This window comes from Prionailurus bengalensis, chromosome B1 (assembly GCF_016509475.1).
Source record: "Prionailurus bengalensis isolate Pbe53 chromosome B1, Fcat_Pben_1.1_paternal_pri, whole genome shotgun sequence".
Lineage (NCBI taxonomy): Eukaryota > Metazoa > Chordata > Mammalia > Carnivora > Felidae > Prionailurus > Prionailurus bengalensis.
The window spans coordinates 114,709,352-114,734,107 of NC_057344.1; the positions used below are offsets into that span (position 1 = coordinate 114,709,352).

General features: G+C 36.1%; 1 protein-coding gene across 15 annotated transcripts in view; it reads left to right on the forward strand.

The window, feature by feature from the left end:
* COL25A1 (collagen type XXV alpha 1 chain) overlaps positions 1 to 24,756 on the forward strand; it is a 469,374-nt gene that overhangs the window by 314,349 nt on the left and 130,269 nt on the right. For all 15 annotated transcript variants that reach the window (XM_043570811.1, XM_043570764.1, XM_043570744.1 and 12 more), the window contains one exon: positions 42 to 68. In XM_043570811.1, coding sequence (XP_043426746.1) covers positions 42 to 68 — 27 coding nt within the window. The remainder of the gene's footprint in view (positions 1 to 41; positions 69 to 24,756) is intronic.

Here is a 24,756-nt window from a genome sequence, read left to right on the forward strand (position 1 = left end):
TATGCTAAAACTATCTATCATCTCATCTTCCTACTCTACAGGGAGAACAAGGTGACCAGGGACCTCGGGTAAGTTGTATTCTTCCAATCTTGGGCAGAGAATTGGTTTTCAGCTCCAAACTTATTGAATTAAAGTAACCCTGGCTTTATAACAACCTTTGTATCATGGTTTAGTAATAGCTGGCAAAAATATCATACCACTTGTAACTGAAATAGCCTTAATAATAACTAATGGGTATATCCTATAGCATTACATTAATTTGATACTGTAAACAGGTGACTGTATGGTAATTAGCCGTACTTATGAAAGGCCAGAATCACTACTTAAAAGTCAACAGCAACCACCCATTCAATGGCTATTGGGTCCTTCAGATTTGCATGCATTGTTTTGCAATATAGAGGCCATTTGGATTCCTGTTGAATTTGGCCCTTCTTCTGCAGTTAAACTTTGTGTGCTATTGCATAAATATGTTATATTACAGATGAAAATATTAATTCATTTTATATTTTTATTCTTCATCAAAAATTTGAATAATATTTGAGTTCCTTATTTTTATGGATTTTTAAGCAGATAAAAGGTGAAATATGATTTAACATTCCGGGGAGGAGGGGCATTCTTTTATTCTTCTCAAACGTGGCTTTTTTAACCATTATAACACAATGGTGAATGCTTTGTTGTTACCTTGGTAGTGCCAAGTACTCTGCTTCACATCTGTGCCTTATTACCCAAATGTTCAGACATACTGTTCCAATGATGTAGTGGCTCCGTTCAGACATACCTCTCAATTTTCTCATGTCACTATGCACAAAAGCGAGCATTTGGTTGAAGAGTCATTTTTTACAGTGGAAAAGCACATTTAAAACTTTCAGGTTGAAAACAGAAACTGTGTAGATTTTTGTGTAAAGTTCACTGTGTGTAGACAATTATTGAATTCATTTATACTGCAGTAGGGGTTTTATTGCCAAAGAGGTAGTTGATGCAAACTTGAAAAGTTTGTAGCCTTACCTTCTCATGTTTACTAAATTAGATAAAAGCTATGCTATGACTTACTTTCCTTTCCATTTTTCAGCTGTTTCTTTACAGAATAATAACGATTGTGCCACAGAGCATTTTGTTTCTCATGGCAATTATTCTAGCTGATGACTAGATTCAAGCTAAAAGCTCATGTTAGTGGTCAAGGAGATTAAACATCATGATATCTGTCCTGGATGTGAATGGAATAAAATTCTCATAACCTTAAGTGATTAACATACAGCCACTTGTTCTGTATGTGGTGATTATTTCTCATGGCATGTCTCCATGTATTGAGTATCATTTCTTTCTACACGCAATATCAAAATCACTCAACTTGCCCTTTCCAGGTAAGGGGGAAACTGTTTCCATTCTGAGAAATCTTCTTTTGGCAAAGGAAGTGAAGGGGTGGTTCGCAGCTTAGCTGTCATCAGTATGCACGCAGTCCTCATTTTCAAAAAGGTGTGTTGGCTTTCATCGTTCCAAAAAGTGATGATTGATTATAAAGCTAGGCCAAATTTTCAGGGTGAAACCTGAAACCATGTGAAATTCACCTGGTTTCATGTTGCATTACAAACTAAGACTTGGACCACGTTCCTTGCAAGTTTGGCCAAAGTTCATGAACTACTTTGACGAACCCAGACTGCCTTTCATAGCGATTTCAGCCAGTTTTCACACTGACTGAGGCCAAGTTTCACACGATTCAGGGACCATTTAGCATTTCAGGTGGAAAGCGGCAAAAATTGATCCCATTTTCTCCAGGATTTTGCTTTTTATCAAAGGAATTTGGATTGAACTTATCATGCAGGGTGAATCTTCATGGGTAAAAATCTAAATGCCCTAGAAAGTTTATGTGAAAGAGAATGAGAACCTACCAAATTGCCTGTCTTTTCTCAGATTCCTAACTTAGAAACAGACAGGTCACATTCAATGCTCTCTGAAAAATAGATATTACTTTCTAGTAAAAAAGTATTAGCTACTTATCAGGAAATTTATCACACAAAATAGTAAAATGAAGGCTTTATACTTCCAGAAAATTTGAAAATAAGTTAGAACTGGAATAGTCTTCAATAGTAATGAAAATTAACTTTGGCCATATCCTCTATAGGCACACTATTCCAGCTGATGCCCATGGAGGCTCTCTTTTCTAAAATGTAAATCTTTGTATTTCAATACCCTGTCCATTTTTATCCTATCAAAGCTTTTGAATTCAACTTTTTACCATTTGTTGCAAGTAATTTATTTATTTCCATAATTAACTTAACGATATGACCCTCTATCATTTCAGTTCTTTGTTAGCTCACCTATTGTTAAGGAATTTCTACTGTTTCCTTGAATATGGGCTTTTTTTTTTTGTCTTTTTGGTTCCCCAAGTGTCCAACAGGAATATATTAGGCCACAGGAAAAAATTTGTCTTTTTGGTTCCCCAAGTGTCCAACAGGAATGTATTAGGCCACAGGAAAAAATTAAAGACAATATAGAAATTAAGAAGGCAAAACTATTTTGAAACACTTGTACATATATTTAGCAATATACATTGAACATCTGTTATCTTCAAGATACCATGCTTAATACTATAGAAACTATAAATGGGTCTACTTTCTCTCTCTTCTACCACCACCGAATTCAACCTGCTATTATCTCATGTTCTTGACTACCGTCGCAGCTTTCCAAGTAATCTTGCTTCTTCTTTTGACCCTGTATAATCCCTTTTCTACACAGCAGCCAGAGAAATCATTTTATATTGTAAATTAGATCATGTTACTCCCTGTTTTAATCCTTAGAGTGAAATCCAAACCACTTTTCTTGGCCTGCATGGACTGTCAAGATTTGGCCCTTGCCTACCTCTATAACCTCATTTCACACCATTTCCCTTCCCCACACTGTGGTCCAGCCACATACTCCTCTATGTGTTCTTCAAACACATCACACTCACTCCTAACTTGATGACTTTCTCTTTGCTGTGACTTCTGGTCTTCTGGTGATTGGGTTCTTTTTATCACTGAGATTTCATCTCAAATACCTTTTTGGGGAGAACTTCTTTCCCCAAGTATCCAATCTAAATCTGAGATTGTCCTATTTTGTGTATTTATTCACTTGCTTGTTATCTGCAAAACATGCCCCTCCATTTACATAAATTCCACGAGAGCAAGGGCTTGGTCTATCTTGTTCATACCACCATCACCTAGAACAGTAAGGACTCAATAAATATTTGTTGCATGTTAGAATAAAATATTATTACATCATTAATGCCCTCAAGGAGCCTATAATCTCATGGGTGCCTGAATAAGAAAACTATGTGGTTGTATAAGTCTTAAATAACTATATCAAGAGATGCTAGGTAAGTGAACATTCTTCCATTTTAAATAATCATTGGATCCTGGAAGTGGTGACACTTGAGCTGGGACTTGATAAATGGATAATCTCTAGAAGAGAAAGGGAAGAGGAAGACCTTACACCTTCCAGATAGAAGCAATAGGACAAACAGTATTACACAAGTGGGAAATGACAGGATTTATTTAAGGACAATAGTATTTTATTTGCCAAGAGTATAAGTTAAATATAGAAAAATTACATCATGTAAGGCTGGATTTTTTAAATTAAAGCTATACTATGGAGTATTTTGAATGTGTAAGTGTGATGGGCAAAAGGAGACATTGAAGATTTTTTAGCACATCATTTGATTATAGTACCACCAGACTCTATGGTGTTACTACCAGATGTTCTTTATGAAAATTTACTTGATGATGGTATCTTGTATAAAGTAGAATTGGAAGAGACTGAAAGGACCAGGAAACAGTTGGTCATCCAGGACAAGGTCATAAGAGCCCAGGTTGTCAGCATAATGTCCAGTCCTCAGAGGGGATGGGCTGGCTCAGTCTGCAACATTGAGTATTATTGGTGGGAAGGGGCCACACTAAGCAGAAAGCTCAGTGTCAGAATGAGAAACTCAGCAGCGGGGAGGAGCTATGTTGGTGAGCCAAAGAAGAAATTCCAAAGGAGTCACCAAAATATGAGAGAGAGCTCCATGTTTTTTATGGGGCCTACCTATAAGTTTATTTTTCTCATATAATGAGAAGTTCAGAGAAGGCAATTGATGGTATTATTTATATAATTCAATGATATAACTATGGAAGTCTCTGTGAATCTCTTGACTTTTCCTTCATGATTGTAAGAAAGCTCCTTCAAGTCCAGCCATCACATCAGTATCAGCAAGGAAAATATAGGAAGAGGAGTCTGTATAAGAAAACAGAAATTTTCCCATGAATTTCATAGCAGACTTCAGCTCGTGTCTTATTAGCCAGACTGTGTCAGATAGTTACCTCACAGCTGGAAGTGAACCAAAGAGAATGGGCTTGAAAAGGAAAGTTGGGTCATCTTGTAACCAAACCAATGTGAGTTTTCTCCTTAGTGAGTTACAGTTAGAGACTATACCAGGTGGAATACAAAGGAAACTTTATTTGCAGCAAATAAGGAGATCATAAGGAATAACTTCCAAAGCGTGACTTCCTGAGCAGGGATGAGTGGGTTCCTTTTATTTAGGGTTAGGATGAATATTCAAAAGGAGAGATTTGTCATCACATGTAAAGGTGGGCATAAGCTTGAGCAGGCATACTTAGAAACCATGTCTATACATGCATCATACAGTATGTTAATGAAACTTGTACTCCTCCTTGGGCAGAGATTTTTAATATTATAATGAGGTGGTGGTAACTATTGGGGAAGAGGGAGGGGCTATGGGCATGCTCTAAGAGCAAGTATAAATTGGATGAGGTCTTGGGCTCATTATTTCTGCAGGGCCTTGCTTGTTCATAGACTGGAACCATATGAGTTGATGTTGAGTCCAGGCATCTGTGGAGACTGCTAGTGGATTTGTTAGCTGAGTCTGATAAGACATAGTAGCTGATTAGGGAGAAACAGTTCTCTGAAAAACAAGCTTTAGCCTTTCTGCTAGTTCCAACCTCATTAACCCTATGTGGCACAGTTTCAATCTCACCAATAGGGTTTGCCACAAGTGCCAAGCAAAAACTCAAAGAGTGAAAACCAGGGATGACATTAATAGAGGAGAAATTAAGAAGAGAGAAATCTTTAAGCAGAAGGTGAGAGATGAATTCAATCTATATTGGATTTACATCCAAGGTCGGTGATCATTGGTGACTTGTGGCAAGATCAAGTTAAAAAAAAAAAGCAGTCAGGGAATAAAACAGGAAGATACTGAAGTGAAAATTCAACACAAATCTTTTATTTAGATGTAGGGTCTGATGTTGAAAAAGGGTACAAAGATAGGGCTGAAGTTTCTGGCTTGATAAAATTGGTCAGAAGACAATCAGAAGTATAAATAAGGTGAATTTTAGTTATGTTGAGTTTGTGATCTTGATAAATTATTTTGCTGGGATAATGTAGCAAACAGTTGGAAGCATGAGACTGGAAATATGAGGTGGTGCCCTAACTGTTACGTAGCCGAACAGTCGCAGAGTGAGAACTGAAACTGTGGAAGTGGAAAAATAGTGAGTGAGGGAGTGAAGTGAGTGAAGGGTGCTTGGGTGGCTGAGTTGGTTAAGTGTCTGACTCTTGATATTGGCTCAGGTCATGATCTCCGTGGTCGTGAGATGGAGCTCTACATTGGGCTCTGCGCTGACAGCCTGGAGCCTGCTTGTGATTCTCTTTCTCTCTCTCTCTCTCTCTCTCTCTCTCTCTCCCCTTCCCCTACTTGCCGTGTCCCTCGCTCTGTCTCTCAAAAATAAATAAATAAATAAAAAAAAAGAAAAACCACATTTAGGGGCGCCTGGGTGGCTTAGTTAAGGTCTTAATCTTGGAGTCGTGGGTTTGAGCCCTGTGTTGGGCTCTGCACTGGGCGTGAAGCCTACAAGAAAGAAAGAAAGAAAGAAAGAAAGAAAGAAAGAAAGAAAGAAAGAGGAAAGGAAAGGAAAGGAAAGAAAAGAAAAGAAAAAAGAAAAGGAGAGAAAGGGAGAGAGAGAGGGAGGAGAGTGGGAAGGAGGAAGGAAGGAAGAAATATCCACATTTAACAAGTGGGACAAAGAAGGAGAATCAGAAAAGAGTGAGAATTCAAAAGCAAAACTAGGACACTACAATGTTTTAACACTAGAGGAGGAACTACTTTAAAAAAAAGTGGCTAATGAAATGCTCTTAATGAAAGGAAAGTCACAGGGTTGAGGTCTATGAAAAGCTTTTGATCTTGGTGTTCTGGAGTCCACACATATTAAGGGAGTACATTTTGTTAAGCAGTGAAAGTCAGATTGTAAGACGTTAAAAGGTAAATGGTAGGAAAGTTGACTATCTTTGAATACTGTTGATGGCGTATGATTTAATGCAGAAGAAAGTGGGCTAGCCTTTTTGGCATGAGCTTTCTGTCAGTATACGTTGAACCAATTTTGAGCTTACAATTTTAGGTATAATGTAGCAACCGTAGATATCATTTGTTTTTATTCTACAAGACACCGAGTGTTAGATTTCCACAGATGAATGCATCCTGACGTTAGAATTGCACTTTCTTCCTTGCTTCCTGGGGAGATGTCATTACAGATTTGCCATTAATCTTCAGTACATTTGTGCAAACATCGCTCTTCAGCAGTTAGGCCTTTGAGCTGTATGGTGGGGCTGGTGCTTTTTCTGTGGTATCAGTCACCAAGTCTGGGCTCCATTTTCTTCATTTCATCCTCCTAAGTTTGTATCATAGAGTTCTGAGGCTATGACGTCACCTGTATTGAAACAGAGGTTGGAGACCTGCTGTAAGGAAGTGGAGGGGCATTCCTAGACTGAACAAACATTGGACCAGGACCAGGAAGTAGTATTTCATGCATCATAATTATAATTGCTAATTATTTAGCCTTACAACTTGCTGAACACCTTTGTAGGCAAGTTACACACATCATGTCTAAGCCTTACTACAGTTCCTCAAGGTAGGATAAAGGAAGGGAGGAAAGGTAGGAAAAGTGCATGCAGTGGATTTGAGATGATTCCATCCACATGGGCTGGGTTCAGGCTGGACAGGGACCAAATTCTAACTCTGCCATTATCTGTCCCTATGGTTATAAGGAGCATTAGATAAAATAATGTATAAAAAATCTATAGCAGGTCCTCAACAGATCACAGATGATCATTCTATCCATGTATCACGTGAAGAATCTGAGGTGAGGTCACTTGCCCAAATTCACATAATTTGTAGGTGGGAGAAAAATGGATTCACACCCAGCTCTCTTGGCCCCTAGTTTATATCTTTCCCAGTGGATCTTGCCTGCTCCCCTATCAACAAGGTAGTTGTTATAGTCATCAACCTCAATGTGAAACAACAGGGATTACTATCTATGGCTCAAATAATAACACCAGCAATAATGATAAAGTAATCTTATTCATCTCTTAAAATACACCAACCATTCTGTGAAGACATATCTTATTTCAATGACTCTATGAAATAGCTGCTTTCATTTTTTCCATTTAATAGGTGAGGAAACCAAGATTTAGAAAGTTTAAATATTTTGTCCAAGATAACAGAGTCAGTCAGTGGCAGAGCTAGGATTTGAGGCTAAGTGCTTACAGTTTACATTTTCCATATATTTTCTCATTTATCCTCAAAAGTAATTCTGTGAGTTACTTTTTTTTTCTGATAAGGATTGAGCTCAAGGAGGTTAAATGACTTGTGCAAGTCATTTTTACACACATCGACCAAAAGATGATGCTGGGAGTCAAATCCAGATTTTAAGTTCTGCTTGCTATCCATGATAGCAAGCTGCCTTCACACGGCTGCTAGGACCTTTTCAACTTTCAACTTGTGAATGAGAGCGAAAAATCTGGGGAACACAAATGCAAAAAGGAGCATTTTTTCTTTGCCATCAGTCTTTACAATTCATGCACTGTTGGCCCTCCAAAAAACAAATGAATGAGTGAATGCCCCATATCCATACCCTAGAACCTCATGCAATATAAGGGAGCAGGGCAATGCTGATCTCCAGGCAAATGACATCAAAATACCCAGTTACCTTCGTGTAATACGATTTTTCTTCGCAACTCAATGGCACCAATTTGAAAATTGTATCAAGATCCTGGAATATTTGTTATTGATTTTTTTCTTTAGGATAACTAATCAGATCAATGAAGTCTGTTTTCTGCTCTTCATAATGCTGTGTTCACATGTTGTACAAGGTATTTTGTTGATTCTGCTTTTATTCTGACCCTCTTTTTCCAAAAGATTGCATTGTATTTCTTCATCAGTCACAGAACCTGAATGTCAAGTGTAAAAGACTTAAGACTTTCAAGGCTTTTCCCATTGTTGTCTGCACCCATTACTACCACCACCATCACTCTTCAAAGAGGACTTCTTGTTTGCCCAGTTCTTAAGGGCTGCTGCCCTTGTCATGAACTACAGCCCTGGGAATCACAGTGGTACTCAAGGCTTTGATGTTAATGGCTCATATTTCTTTTCTCTATCTTAGTGACTTAAAAACATATTTTTAAAAATAAGCAAAAGTGTTTTAGTGTGTAATACTGTCTTTCTACATTAGGGTACTATGCTGCTCTGAAATTGTGGCAAATTTACTAATCAAACTTAGGCAATAAGATGAACAAACATCATGATGTTATCTTTTGACTATGTATTAATCTTCTAATCAGTTGGCTACCATCACCTTGCCAAATAACACAGAGCCCTGATAAGTAAAGATTTAGTGGTTATTGGTCTCAATATCATCAGCCAACAGCTGGTTTTAAATGAGTCCTGAGCTCTCACAGTTTCAGTAAGCCACCCAAGAGCTCCGTTTAACTATTTTCATAAAATTCGTTCTCTTCCCAGTGTATTCAAGTAAATTTTCATAACAGCTGGGACTACACAAAACTGATAGCATCTTAAAAACATCTTCAGCAAGACAGATTAAGTTCCAGAAAAGGAAAGCATTTAGAAGTTTATTTTATTATCTTAACCTTTGTTGACTTGAATGATTAAACAGATTCTTTGGCTCTGCTAAAACATTTAGGCCTGGATATTAATTTGATGTCCTTATTTACTTAACCCTTGCCTTTCTCTTCAGCCCTAATGAATACACTACTCATTTGGTACTGAATGTATTGCCTGTGAAAAGGGAAGGGATATAACACAATGGAAAGAAATAAATTGTGAGAAAATTGTTTTAATGCTTTCCAGATTCAGCAGAAGTTGGCATGGAAACAGAAAGCTCATTAAAATTTGCAAATGTTCTTGTATTTTTTATAATCAGAGTTCTCTTTTCAGGTTTCTCTGTCATACTTCAAACCACTAAGAGTTAGTATTGAATTAAACCTAGAAACATTTGTAAATGTGTCCTAATGTGGGTCAATTTAAAAAAATAAATTATTTTTGCAAACAATTGTTGATATGTAGACAATATTTCCCTTGGAATTCAGTGTTGTGAATTATACCTCCATTATTGCTTATGTGGCTGAGCCCACCAAATAAGAAAAAGAAAACACTTTAGGTCTTGTACATTTTTGTCTAATGTAAAAAATTATGTAAGCAAACCTATAAATAGAGTAATCCAGTGGGGTAGACTTTTATACAAAGTGTTTGGAACTAAAAGTGAACAATTTGCAAACCCGTATATTAAAACAACATTAACATAGTAGTGTAAAGCTTGAGAGTTAAGCCTTTAACTGAAAATTCTATTAATGACCACAGACGTATTAAAATAAAATAAAAATCCAACCCGAGGCATATCCTCTGACAAGGAATTCTGGGGAATGATGCCAACCAGTTTAAATACCCATGGATTTTCTTTCAGTGTTTTTAATGCAGAGTGACCTTCACAATAAAATAATTATTCATTCCATTTTATGAAGTAAAAGAAAGATTTCATTTGCCCACAGTCTTGTACTCATTGCTTATATCAACTGCAGTAGCCTCCTGTTTACTTTTGTACATGATTTATTTATCTGGATATATACCTTTCAATCTTTTCAGGTCAATGTACACCATTTCACATTTTTCTTAAAAATGAGTGAAGGGCTGCCTGGGTGGCTCAGTCAGTTAAGTGTCCGACTTCAGCTCAGGTCATGATCTTGCAGTTCATGAGTTCGAGCCCTGCATCGGGCTCTGTGCTGACAGCTCAGAAGCTGGAGCCTGCCTCAGATTCTGTGTCTTCTTCTCCCCCTGCTTCTCTCTCTCTCTCTCTCCCTCTCTGTCTCTCAAAAAGAAATAAACAAAAAAAAATGGGTGCAATGAAAGATTTTAGATAAAAGAGAATACATGCATATATATTTAACATTCCATTTATATTTTTGTTTGTATTTTTATAAGTGCTTCCAGATATTTTCTAAATAAAGTAAAGAATTCCTTGATACATTAATGACCTTCTCTCAAATACAAAATTAAACATGTTTTATTATTTTTGTCTTACAAGTTAATTTTCACCTGAATTCAAATGTAAGAGTCTTATGTTTATTAATCCACGTAATAGGGAGCAATGGCTTGCATTTATGCCTGCAAGTGAAGCATATAATAAAATGTGGAAGGCGAAATAGATTTGTGGTTGATGACTTTCAATATTATATAAGGAAGAGGAAGTAAGCCTTTAGGTGAATATATTAAAATCTATATTTGATATGGACAAAAAATTGAACATACTGCTGTTGGTAATATCTATGAATAACGAGCATATTGCAAATAGGAAATACAGAAACTGATGAGCAATTTACACTAACAAAATCCAACACAATTCCCACCCTTCTTTTTCCATCACTTCCAAATGCAGAATTATAGTTGCAACAAAAATGTTAATGAAGTGGATTCACCAAATAGAAATCAAGGAAGTATGAAACAGCAGGTTTTTAATGGTGCATAAGGATTTGCAGAAGGGACTAGAATATAGGACATTATTTTTGATTCTCCCCTTCAGAATGGGGGGGGGGATAATGGCTTATGCACTGACAGATCATGTGTAGGGAGAACAGGTCCTGTAGGTCTGAATGAGATGAGCCTCTGGAAAGTCATTTAGTGCCAGACAGCAGCATCCTTTCATAAGCATACTTGCACTAATGTGTCCAGCAGCTCCTTGTACCAGACATAGCCTGTAAATCACAAGTGGCAAACAGGACTGGCTTTGTAGAAAAATAAGTCAGTATAGTGACTTTGGAGGGAGTCAGGAAGCTTTGATTTTCATCTCTTAGAAGTCGGTTAAGTTTTGTTTTAAAAAATGTTGATATTCAGAGAAACCTTTACTGATCACTAGTTTTTTACATATTTTTCCCAAGTAAGCTTTTGAATGATTTCACACACAATGAATAATAAAAATAGTAGTAAGAATAGCAATAGTAATAATGTAACATTGTTGTTTTTGTAGTTCCGTATGCCAAGAAAACTGGGCAGTCTTATCGTGCTTTATTCGTTTGTGAGTCTAGCATGAATCTGTTAGTCAAGGGACTTCAGTGATGGAAAAGGTGGTATCCAAACCCTCTCATGTAGCGTTCAGAACATCAAAGAAATAGTAACATAGGACATTCTTTCCAGGACAGGAAGTTTAGTTAGCTGCAGACCTGAAAGAATGCATTAGAACTAAGAATGAAGATAGAGAAATTATGGTAAGTAAGCAATAGGAGAGGGAAATTGATGTGGTACAGTGTCAGTGCTGTTCTTGTGTGAAGCCTGTGTACTGTGATGGGATGTGAAATAAAGAAGAAACTCACTACAACCCTAGGAAGTGCAGGCGAGCAACAGGTGGTAATTCCTGCCTTGTTCCCATGTCTTCAGAAGAACTTATCAGTTTGAACATTCTGAGTGTATTGGCAAGTAAGAAAAAAGGCTGGATGAGACACCACCAAATTTTTAACTAAGATGACATTCCATTGTGGGTTATTTTTTAAAAATTTCTTCATTCCTTGGACCTTTCATCAGGCTTATTTTCAGAAGCTGAGTTAATCTGTTTATCTAGACTGTTAAAATTGTGGCTCAACCTCGAAATATCTCACCCAACTCTTGAGCCCATTGTGACTTAGAGGAAGTCATCATGGTATGAGATTTCCGGGATGGCTGAAAGGAAATTCTCCTGCTGGTGAGGTAGGAAGTACGGAATGAGGCGTGTGACTCAGGGAGCCAGGCAAACGCAGGGCACACCAGAGAACCTTCTAAAATATGCCTAGTTACTAAGTTGCATAGGCTGTGCTATTTTGTCCTTGTCAAGGTTTATAAGTTGTTTCTCTTATTAAGAATTATCAAACACTTGCCTTTTACACAGCCAATTGATTAAAAATATCACACTGCATATCACTCTGTATGTAGGTGTTTATATATCAATTTTCATTTAAGAATTGTTCTGTCTATAGAGATATTTTATATACATATATAGCATGAGTGAATATTCACTTAAAATTGCAGTTGCCTATACTGTCTTTATGAAGTATAGATTATTATTCACATATAAGATCTAAATACATTCAAATGTGAACCTACTCTTTTTTATACTCTAATTCTTGTTAAGAAAAGGTAGGTAATGGCCAACAGACACATGAAAAGATGTTCAACATCATTAATCCTCGGGGAAATGCAAATCAAAACCAAAATGAGATAATCACCTCACACCAGTTAGAATGGCTAGTATAAAAAAGACAAGAAATAACAGGTATTGGTGAGGATGTTGACAAAATGTAACCCTTGCACAGTATTGGTGGGAATGTTAATTGGTGCAAACACTGTGGAAAATAGTATGGAGGTTCCTCAAAAAATTAAAAATAAAAATACCAGATGATTCAGTAATTCTACTACTGGGTATTTATTCAAAGAAAACAAAAACAGTAAATCAAAAGGATTTAAGCACCCCTATGTTTATTGTGGCATTATTTAAACTAGCTGAGATGCTCTGGGCTGATGGCTCAGAGCCTGGAGCCTGTTTCCGATTCTGTGTCTCCCTCTCTCTCTGCCCCTCCCCCATTCATGCTCTGTCTCTCTCTGTCCCAAAAATAAATAAAAACGTTGAAAAAAAAAATTTAAAAAAAAATAAAAAAAAATAAACTAGCTGAGATATGGAAGCAACCTAAGTGTCGTCAATAGATGAATGGATAAAGAAGATATGATATATATATATATATATATATATATATACATATATATACATAATGTATTACTCAGTCCTAAGAAACAATGAAATCTTACCATCTTTGACAACGTCGATAGACCTAGAGGGTCTCATACTAAGTGAATAAGTCAGAGAAAGACAAATACCATATGATGACATTTATACATGGAATCTAAAAAACCAGATAAATAAGCAAATAACAATAAAAACAAGTAGACTCTTAAATACAGAGAACAAACTGGCCGGAGTCAAGGGAGGCACTGAGGGGATGGGAAAAATAAAGAGGATTAAGAGGTACAGACTTCCAGTTATAAAATAAATTAGTCACAGAAATGAAAAGTATAACATCAAGAAGATAGTCAATAATCTTGTAGAAAGAGAGAAATAAGAAAGAGAGAAAGAGAAAGAAAGAAAGAAAGAAAGAAAGAAAGAAAGAAAGAAAGAAAGAAAGAAAGAAAAGAAAGGGGAGGGAGGGAGGAAGGAGAAAGACAAAGGAAAGAAAAGACAGGCAAACACTCAAAGCAATCTGTGAAGTTTTATTGGATTAAATTGATATATCTTTCTAGTTTACCTTTCTATTCAGTGTGCCATTGCCAAATTGCTTAAAGAAAATATAAATCAACTTTTCATAATTTAATGCTTACTTTTTCTTCCTGCATGTTTTAGCCTGCCAGGAAAACTGTTCTCAATGTTTCTTTACAAAGTAAGATGGAAACCATCATGGTAACTGTTCTTGACTATCACATCAAAATTTGGCTCTAACATTGTAGTAGAATCTACTGATTAAGCTTTTTCACTTAATAGTAATTAATTAATTTATTTTTCGACAAATACTTGCCTCGACTTGAATAGCAGAGAAAAGTTTGAAACCTAGTTCAGAACTCAGTTGCCTTTTCTTAGCTGTTTTACTTCTTTATGTTTCTTAGTAGTTGAAGAAGTCATAGGGTTCTAGAATGCCAGCACCAGAATTCCTTCTTAGGGATAGCAACTTTTTTTTATATGAAAGGGACTCATACATATTCTTTGCATTTAAAATAAGTTATTGTAGCACCTTGTAATTTTTCAGTCCTGATTCTTCCTTGCTGAATTTATTTTTTATCCAACTGAACTATTTTTTGAGAAAGTAAACATTGGAAAGATTGTAAATCATTAGTATAGTTTTATCAGATGTTTGAAAATCGGAAACTATTTTCTTTTTATTAGCATAGCTGTTAGCCATCATATGGTAAAAAGCTGCTAGCTACAACTTAACCATTTCTATTGATTTTTTAAAACATTTCTTTGATATCATGTCTTTGTTGGTTAAAGAATTTATAATCTATGTAACAGTATAACTTTGATGATGAACACAATAGTGAATAGTATTTTACCTTTTAATTGGATGTTATTCTTTCACTGCCAAGTGTGTAACTACTATGTTTAAATTGAGAACTTCACGCCCTAAACTCACTACACTCACCACTTTCATTTTCTGGTATGGATAAACATACATTACTTCGACTTTGACAAAGTGAAGTTTCCAAAGAAACTCCGATGTTGGGAAATTCCAGAATATAACATTATAAAGCCATTTCTTTATAAGGCCATTTTATTGCCTCCTTCTTCTTCTTCTTTTTTTTTTTTTGTGCTTAGTACGAAATTACTTTTCAGTCTTATAAACTTTTGTTTAGTAAGTTATTCATAATTATTCAATAATACTATAAAAGGAAATTAATTTTGAGGAGTACAGGAAGAGGGGAATATCTGGAGATCTATTAGACATTTTGGATTTGTTCAGAAAATTAATGTAGAGATTTACAACTTCACCCTTCACACTTACACTTTTAGGCAGAAAAGTCAGACAAAATCGAAATAGAGAAAGCTTTTGCTATGTCACCAGCACAATGTCGAACGTTAATGTTGTAACTCTATACTGGTCTCTGGTGTTACTTCCACTTTGGAGCCTTGTCTTTCTAATAAAATGTGTCAGAGAAGAATGCAAAGTTTGAGTCATGGTATCTACCCAGAATTTTATATAGTAACTGTTATAATAACTCAGGATTTTTAGAATGTGTCAAATCAAATGGCATGTGCCAACAGGGTTGTAGTTTGAGAAACTGTCACAATTTATACAGGATTTCTTTTTAAGGTAGAGCGTAACACCCTTGGTTATAGCAGGGGAAAGGAATTCAATGTCTTTATTTTTCCTTGTTTTTGAAATATATACAGTATTTTGTGCAACCTTCCGTCTATGTTTTGAATTAATAATTCTCATGAGGCAGAGGAGAGGTTACAAACTGGTAGCTTGTGGACCAGATTCTGAGAGAGAGAAATTTTGTTTTTCCCAAATTGGTTGCTGACATTTTAGTATTAGGCAATTTAATATAAAATTGTTCAATTAATTATTTTTAATTGAAGTATAGTTGACATGTTATATGAGTTGCAAGTGTACAACATAATGACTTGACATTTGTATACATTATGAAATGCCCACCACAATAAGTGTAGTTGCCACCTGTCCCTGTACAAAATGATTACAATATTATTTTTTTATTCCTCTTGGAAAATTGGAAGATCTATAACTAGTAGGTACACATCCCTTTATAATTTCCTTTGCCTGGAGCTGGATTGAGTCTGTCTTGCTTTAGATGGAGCACGTGTTCCTCATTACACACAGTGACACTCAGCCTACTTCATTTATTTACATATATACATTGTCCCTGTTGGCACTGGAGTTTGCAATACCTGAATTAGATATTAAGATTATTGGGGCACCTGGGTGGCCCAAGAGCATCTGACTCTTGATTTTGGCTCAGGTCGTGATCCCAGAGTCATGGGACCGAGCCCCGTGTCGGACTCTGCACTGACAGCATAGTGTCTACTTGGGATTCTCTCTCTCTCTCTCTCTCTCTCTCTCTCTCTGTCTCCCTCCCTCCCTCCCTCCCTCCCCAAAATAAATAAAACATTTTAAAAAAGGAATTTTAGGGGCACCTGGGTGGCTCAGTCGGTTAAGCATCCAACTTCTGCTCAGGTCATGATCTCGTGGTTAGTGAGTTCGAGCCCTGCCTTGGGATCTGTGCTGACAGCTGGGAGCCTGGAGCCTGTTTTGGATTCTGTGTCTTCCTCTCTCTCTGCCCCTCCCTGGCTCATGCTCTGTCTTTCTCTCAAAAGTAAATAAACATTAAAAAATAAAATTAAAAATTAAAAACATTTTTGTTGAAATAAGAACTGAATAACAGAAGTTTTTGTGAGTTACCCCAGTTGTATATAGAATAGAATAGTAATTAAATAATATGCAAGTAATAGTAAAGAGATAAATTTTAGGCCTTTAGTTTTTTATGTTTAAAATTAGAAACAACACAGACTTTGAAGACTTGCACTTTAGTCACTCCTTTAAGGAAAAATATGGCCCCAAATTTCAGAATTTCAAAAGTATACATGTTGGTTTATTACTTAAAGTGATACAGCTTAGACATCTATATAGCTTGTAGCTAAAATTTGTGGATATTTAAAGTAATATAAACTTAGCTTCATATTTTTTTTATTGGACCCAAGTAATTTCCTTTATAATACTAGTCAGTAAACTTCTAAAAATATTCTTATTTTAATGCACTTTGTATGTTTTCTGGGTCTTTGTTGTTGTGGTTGCAGAATTAGTTTAATGGAAACATCTCCCCTTATCGAATTTCTAACAAAATAGTCTAGATGGATCACCAATAAAAGGCACGTTTGTTTGGAATTGCCCTTATAACTATACTAACAAATCTTAAGAAAAAGAACTAATTTGGGATAGTATTATCTGATTTTTTTTCTGTGTCTTCCTTGATATAAAATTAAATTTAAATCTGATTTTTTCTGAGTGTAACAAATATACAATTTGAGGGTGTGGCCCAAAGGATTTTTTTTAAATGCCATTAAAGGGTCCTATAAGGTAGATTATATTTCCTTTTATAGAAAGGAGTTGTACACATTTGAAACATTGGTTTCTTACAGTGTTTTTAACTGTTGGACAAACAAGAACGAAAAATTCATTTTTTGTTAGAATTAAATATCTTTTGGCAGTGCCAGAAAGGGTTTCTAGATAAATCTTGGTTGTTCTATTTTAAAAAGGTGCTGACTGGGGCGCCTGGGTGGCGCAGTCGGTTGAGCGTCCGACTTCAGCCAGGTCACGATCTCGTGGTCCGTGAGTTCGAGCCCTGCATCGGGCTCTGGGCTGATGGCTCAGAGCCTGGAGCCTGTTTCCAATTCTGTGTCTCCCTCTCTCTCTGCCCCTCCCCCGTTCATGCTCTGTCTCTCTCTGTCCCAAAAATAAATAAACGTTGAAAAAAAAATTTTTTTAAAAAATAAAAAGTGCTGAGGAGGAAGACTATATGGGTCGCAGATTTCACTTGCTGCTGCATCAAACTTTCTCTTATAACTACAAAATAAACCCATTTCATAGCCAGCCAATTGCCTAAAAACTCTCATAGGGTATGCTCAACACATGGTTCTTGAGTTTTATTCTAACACCTCAAGTGGCAAGGAGCTCACTCACTCTTACAAAGCAGATTAATAATTACAGACAATGCTGAATATTAGAAGGCAGACTAATATTATAGACAGTTCTAAATAACACAAAGTAATTAAATCCTTTATTGAACAAGTGTTTATTTTTCCTTTTTTTGAATTGACATCTGCTGTTCTCTACGTCCTCTACCTTTTGTTTTAATCCTGCCTTCTGAACTAATTCCTCTTCCACATGACAGCCGTTCAGTGATCTTATAGAAACAGTGAATGAGGTTAAAATGAACCCCAAAGCCCTTCTCATCCAAACTTCATTTGCTACATCCCTCACCAAGTAATGGTCCAGCATAAGTTTGACTATGCCTTGCGGTGGTGGAGGCGGTTATGTTCCACATGCAGTTCTGAATCCATTTAAAGTAGCTCTTAGGGGCACCTGGGTGGCTCAGTAGGTTAAGTGTCCAACTTTTGGTTTTGGCTAAGGTCATGATCTCACAGTTCCTGGGATGGAGCCCCACATCTGGCTCAGTGCTGACAACATGGAGCCTGCTTGGTACCCTCTCTCTCTGCTCATTTTTTTCTCTCTCTCTCCTTTCTCTCTCTCTCTCGCTCTCAAAATGAATACACTTTAAAGTAGCTCTTATTAGGGACACCTGGGTGGCTCAGTTGGTTAAGCGTCCATCTTCAGCTCAGGTCATGATCTCAGATCAAGCCCTGCATCAGGCTCTCTGCCGTCAGCACAGAGCCCACTTCAGATCCTGTGCTTCCCTCTTTCTCTGCCCCTTTCCCACTTGTAACACTTACGAGCTTTCTCTCTCTCTCTCTCTCAAAAATAAACATTAAATAAATAAATAAATAAATAACGTGCTCTTACATCCCATCTCATCTTCCCCTGCTCCAGTCATCCATTCCTCATGTGAGAATTGTGTGCTTTCTTACTATTTTGGTTGTTCTCTGCGTATGCTCCTGTCTCTGTTCTCCTTAAAGGGTAATGTCCGGAAATTAAACACATTAATGCAGCTGGACTAAATGGGAGATAGCCTCCCTTCTTCTGTTTATGTTATAGCCCAGAATTAGACTGGCTTTAAACAGCATTAGCTGTCATATCATATACTGATGCATACGTTTATTATCAACTTAAATTCTAAAGTGTTTTTTCTCACTGCGTAACCCTTAGCTCCTCAATTGTGTTTTTATGTAGTTTATTTGTTGGATCCAAATACTAGTCCTTACTTTTATTTCCACATTATTAGTACACTCTAATTCTGCCATCCAACAAATATTATATTTCTTCTTCTGTCCCATTTTCTGGAGATCTAAGACATAAGTGTAAAAACAGATATACATAGATAGAGAGAAATTATTCTCAGATCCAAAGTTGGAGAAGACTAATCTAATTCGCTGATACAGATGTTAAATGTTGAATGGATCAGGACTGAGAACATGAACTACATGACCAATTAAGCACTATTATGTAGGTAAATTGTTCAATTGGTTATAAATCCACTATTTTTATTGGCTTTCAGTTCAGGTTTCTCAATTTAGTATGTAAGGATAATGTAAGAGACCCAGACAAATCTCTTGCTGTAATCTGGTTATAGATATGCATCCATCTATTAACAACTGTTTTTAAAAAGGAAATAAAGAAGGGGCACCTGGGTGGTTCAGTTGGTTAAGCGACTGACTCTTGATTTCAGCTCAGGTCATGATCTCATAGTTCCTGACTTCAAGCCCAGCTTCAGGTTCTGTGCTGTCAGTGTGGGGCCTGCTTGGAATTCTCTCTTTCCTCTCTCTCTGCCTCTCTGTCTCTCTCAAAAATAAACAAATAAACATTTTAAAAAGGAAATAAAGAAAATATTTTAAATGTTTTTTAATGTTTATTTATTTATGAGAGACATGGGGCGCCTGGGTGGCACAGTCGGTTAAGCGTCCGACTTCAGCCAGGTCACGATCTCGCGGTCCGTGAGTTCGAGCCCCGCGTCGGGCTCTGGGCTGATGGCTCAGAGCCTGGAGCCTGTTTCCGATTCTGTGTCTCCCTCTCTCTCTGCCCCTCGCCCGTTCATGCTCTGTCTCTCTCTGTCTCAAAAATAAATAAACGTTAAAAAAAATTTTATTTATGAGAGACAGAGACAGAGCACGAGTGGGGGAGGACAGAGAGAGGAGACACAGAATCCAAAGCAGGCTCCAGGCTCTGCGCTGTCCAGACCAAGCCCGACACGGGGCTCAAACTCACAAACTGCGAGATCATGACCTGAGCCGAAGTTGGATGCTTAACTGACTGAGCCACCAGGCTCCCCTAAAGAAAATATTTTTAAACATCACCTTTTTGGGCTTTTTTTGCAAAATTTCTCCAACAATCTAGTCTTGACTTAACTCAATAAAATTTTACCAGTCTGTCTATATTTTGCAGAATTTATCTTCCTCCTTTTTTTTCTTCTATTACTTCTATTTTTTTTCACAGTTCCTAAAAAAAAATTATCTGAATGGTTTGATAATTATTGTAGCAAATGCTCAGTATTTTGAAAGTCATTTCTTCAAGCTCTACAGTCTAAATAAGTCATTTCTTCAGATAGATTTAGATTCCCAAAGTTTTCACGTCTAGTCTCTTCACTTTTCTTGGTGTTTTATACTACCAACATGTATGCCAATTTTTAATTGATATATATATATATATTCAGTTTGATAGACAATTAGAAGTTAAATACGAATTGACTGCTATTGTTTTCTTGTATCAACTATTAACATTTTACTCTATATATTTTATATATATTTTTTTCTGTATGATATATATATAACATTTACTCTCTCTCTCTCTCTCTCTCTATATATATATATATATTTCTGTTTGATAGAGAATTAGAAGCTAAATAGGAATTGACTGCTATTGCTTTCTTGTATCACCTATTAACATTTTACTCTATATATTTTATATATATTTTTTTTTCTGTTTGATATATATATATAACATTTACTCTCTCTCTCTCTCTCTCTCTCTCTCTCTCTATATATATATATATATATATATATATTCTGTTTGATATAGAATTAGAAGCTAAATAGGAATTGACTGGTATTGCTTTCTTGTATCAACTATTAACATTTTACTCTCAGTTGACCAAAGTGGGGGAAAAAAGGTCTATTCTTTTATTATTCTTCTTTTGATTCTAACTAAAAATCCTCTTCTAGCCCTTAGTATTTTTTTCCCCAAACTCAGTGGGACCTTAGTGCTCCTGACACAAATTTAAATGCTCCATGCCACTTTCCTGTATTAATCCTTTTACTTCTACTTCTTTTTTCCTTTCTTTCCTTACATTTAATTATGTTCATCGTAACAAAGGAAATCATACAAAGGATAGGAGACTGGAAGGGAACTTAAGGGCCTGATAATTCACAAATTGGATAATGATGCCTTGGAAAAACTGATTCCGGTAGTTCCTTTGAAAATATTTTTTTTCTTAGTCACTTTTTTGTGCCATTTTCTAAACATTAAACAATTTCCCCATTTTATAAGTCAAGAAATATGGATAATTGTAGTATTAATGTGCTATGAGGCTTCATCCCAGTCCTGGAAAATGATAAATTATTCTTCCTCACTTTTGCGTTCCATAATTACTAATATCCCTTATCACATAAGGAGAAGGGCTGACGGTGCCTTCTGTGTAAATAAGTAATTTAATTTTAATAATGATATGATAGGCATACATCTTGTAATTTTTTTAGCCACATATGGGAATCATAAAAGTTGTAGCTGATGAAGTGGCGGAACTGGTTACTTATCTGAGTAAACCAGATGCTCCCTGGGTTTTAAAACATAAACTTTGTTCCTTGTGGGTGCTGACATTGGAGACCCATTGAGGGAAAAAACAAGGCCTATGAAATATGGGTGTATTTTGGAGTCTGGGCTGTTGCTTTCGGATCTTCTAAGACATCAGAGAAATATTTTTCCTTGGTCTTACTTATGTGTGATATCATCACTTCATGTGCTCAAAAACAGAACCCAGTTCTTTCTTCTTTTTTCTTTAGTGGCAAATAAGGCAAACATTTCATTTAGTGTTTATTACGTTAAAAGACCATGTTACACTTTGAATTAGGTCTTGTAATCATAGGAAGAAAAATGTTGCTTCTGTTCTATATGCCAAATTTCTTTGATAACTGGAATATTAAGTACATTTAAATAATGAGAGGATTGACACTATCAGAAATTTCAGCTAACAGCTTATTTTGAGCCCTCATTTTCAGTAAATTTCTGAGACAAGTTAGTCTTTACTCTTAACATTTTGGGCTGACTTATTATTATTGAAATATTTGAAATTAGGAGATCTAAAAAGAAATTTGAGGTAAAAAAGGAGTTTGAATATGGTCAGTGTAGATGTTTCAAGTTAATTATATATGCAAATAAATACTACTTTACAAAATTAAATGATAAGCATTATAGTATGTTACAACTTCATATCAAAAGTGTACTGCCTTCCATTAAATAACAATATCATCAACCACAACCAGGAAATTAAAACCAAAAAGTAGAAAGTTTGTATTATGATTGCCAATATCCATATCATTATGAAGTTTAGATTTAATTTCACAGAAGTCAGGAAATTCTATTCCGAGATTCCCAAAGACCCACAACTCTTAACATGGATTACCACCGCTTCTTTCATTAGGAGCTCAAATCATGGGGCTCCTCCCAGATGGATCCATCACTGTGGGATGCAGTACTTTCTTTTCAACAAGGAATCACACCTTCTTCTGTTCTTTCTCATGGAGGTCATAAATAGCAATCACCTTTGGAAGGTTTTATGATTTAAGAACAGTGCTCTGAATTACAACATGTGATGGAGGCACTGAGAACTTGTAACTCTTTCTTTAAATGCTAATACAACAAGATAAAGTTCCTCGAATGGACTATCGAATGTATTATCTCTTTTCTGAAGCAAAGCTTTTCGACATCTGTCTTGTTTCCAATTCAACATTCAAAACACTAGATCGGAGACCTTTGCTGGTCTATGGGCCAAATCCTCCCTTCCAAATGTATTTTTGTTTGGACTATAATTTTTGTTTTAAGTAAATTTGAATTGGTTATGAACATTTAGTATCTGAAACATTCTTTCAAAAAAATCCTGGGATTTCTTGCTTCCCTTGAAGCACATGAAGATGTAACAGCCCTGTCTGCTTTCCCCTAAGGCAAAATAAGTGGCGTCCTCATTGTTTCCTTTTAGCCCTGACTTGGCTCCTGTGCAGCCAAGTCTGCCCGCTTCCTTTTGTGATAAACTTGTTATTTTATCTATATTATTGGCCTAGTGCTTATAGTCATTTGAGTTTAGTCCGTATGCACAAGGGACATCAAATGTAAAGATAACTATAGGGCATTCAAACATGTTCTAAATTGCAATCAATATTTTAGCCCAGTATGGAAACCTGCAAATTTCAGGAATGCTTTCAAGCCACAGACTAATTTTATGTAATTGAATAGCCCTTTGGGAAAACACTAAAAATGTAGGATGCAGACCAAAGAGGGACATTAGAGAACAGGACCAATTATAAAGTATCTAGAGTAGGATTAGTGGAGAAAGATATCTAGAGTAGTATTACTCCAAGTAACATTACTCTCTGGTGAATTTGCACAAGTACTCTATTGTCTTTTTTGGTACTAAGGTCATTTTGAAGAGCTCCATTATCTCAGAGGGCTATCAGACATTTGCTGTGGGCTCAAATTTATTTATGGAAGATAGTGACCTTCAGAGGTAGAGTAGAAAATACAAGGGTAACTCTCCACCCATATAGCTGAACCCCATGGGACTCTCACCAGCTTTCACAGGCTGGCTTCCAGACATCTACCTCTTTCTTGGGAAGGAGAAGAGAGGCTACCATCCAGGGAGCATACCAAAGGAATTTTAGAGTCAACTCAATCTAATATCATACAAAGGAAGTTTAGCAAATACTATTAGCCCAGACCCTAGAGTTTTTAGGGAATAACAGGGCACTTTTGATTTTTCTCCCAGAATGAAGAATGCAAAAAACTTGAATTTTTCTCACAGGCTACTGGACAAATAGTTATTTTCCCTTCAGTATAAGGTACCCTGTCAGCTATTGAATCCTCTGTTTTCTTGGTACTGTCCTTTCCTGATGCATATTGTGCCTCCTTGCCCTGATGTAGCCCTTTCAGAAAATGAATAGAGTATATTCAAGTTGAGTTGAGCCCTTGACCTGCCAACTTCAACTACAAAGCACCCTTGGTTTTATAGAAGCATAGATGCAAAATAATATTGTATTGCACATCATCATGATGCTGTGCCATCCTAGAGGGAAGTTTCCTTGAGAATTAAAAGATTAATAGTTTGGGCTCCATAATTCAGAATTTGTATTTCAAATGCAAATTGTATGAAATTCAGATGGGGTGGAATTTAAGCTTGCTTTTGCATTATTTTTTTTTTGTTTTTTTTAATGTTTATTTTTGAGAGAGAAAGAGACAGAGTGTGAGTGGGGGAGGGGCAGAGAGAAAGGGAAAACAGAATCTGAAGCAGACTCCAGGCTCTGAGCAAGCTGTCAGCACAGAACCTGACGCGGGGCTCGAACTCACAAACTACAAGATCATGACCTGAGCCGAAGTCGGACGCTTAACCAACTGAGCCACCCAGGCTCCCCCAGTATTATATTTTTCAAGTGGAAGTTTTAAGCAAATCATTGTGCAGTGTTTGGTAATCAAATGATGTTCTAAACAAGACCTCTGGAAGGGTTTTTTTGTTTTGTTTTGTTTTGTTTTTTTAATTTCCTGAACAAAAAATTTTCACAGGTCCATTTTTTTTTACAATTACTTGCAAAAAATGTGCTAATTATAATGTGCTTATTTATTCATTACAATTGATTAAAATATATATGCTAGATAACAATTGATATGGATAGTTCTGATTAATATATAAATTGAAATCATAAAAGTAAATTTATCTTTAATTTCTATAAACTGGTTTAAATTATAATATATAATTTAGATTGCCACATGTTTAGACAGGGCATTTGCCAGACAAGCCTATATTAACAAATTTTATTGTTCAAAACTAAATTCATTGCCTTAACTTCAAATCTTACTACTCTTTCTATAACCTTTAATTCTGTTGAAGGGATCTTTGTCATCAACTTTGAAACAAGCTCACAATCCTTCTTTGAAATCCTCAGAGCCAAATGTATTTCAGGATTTAGTTTTTAGGCATTATAAAGT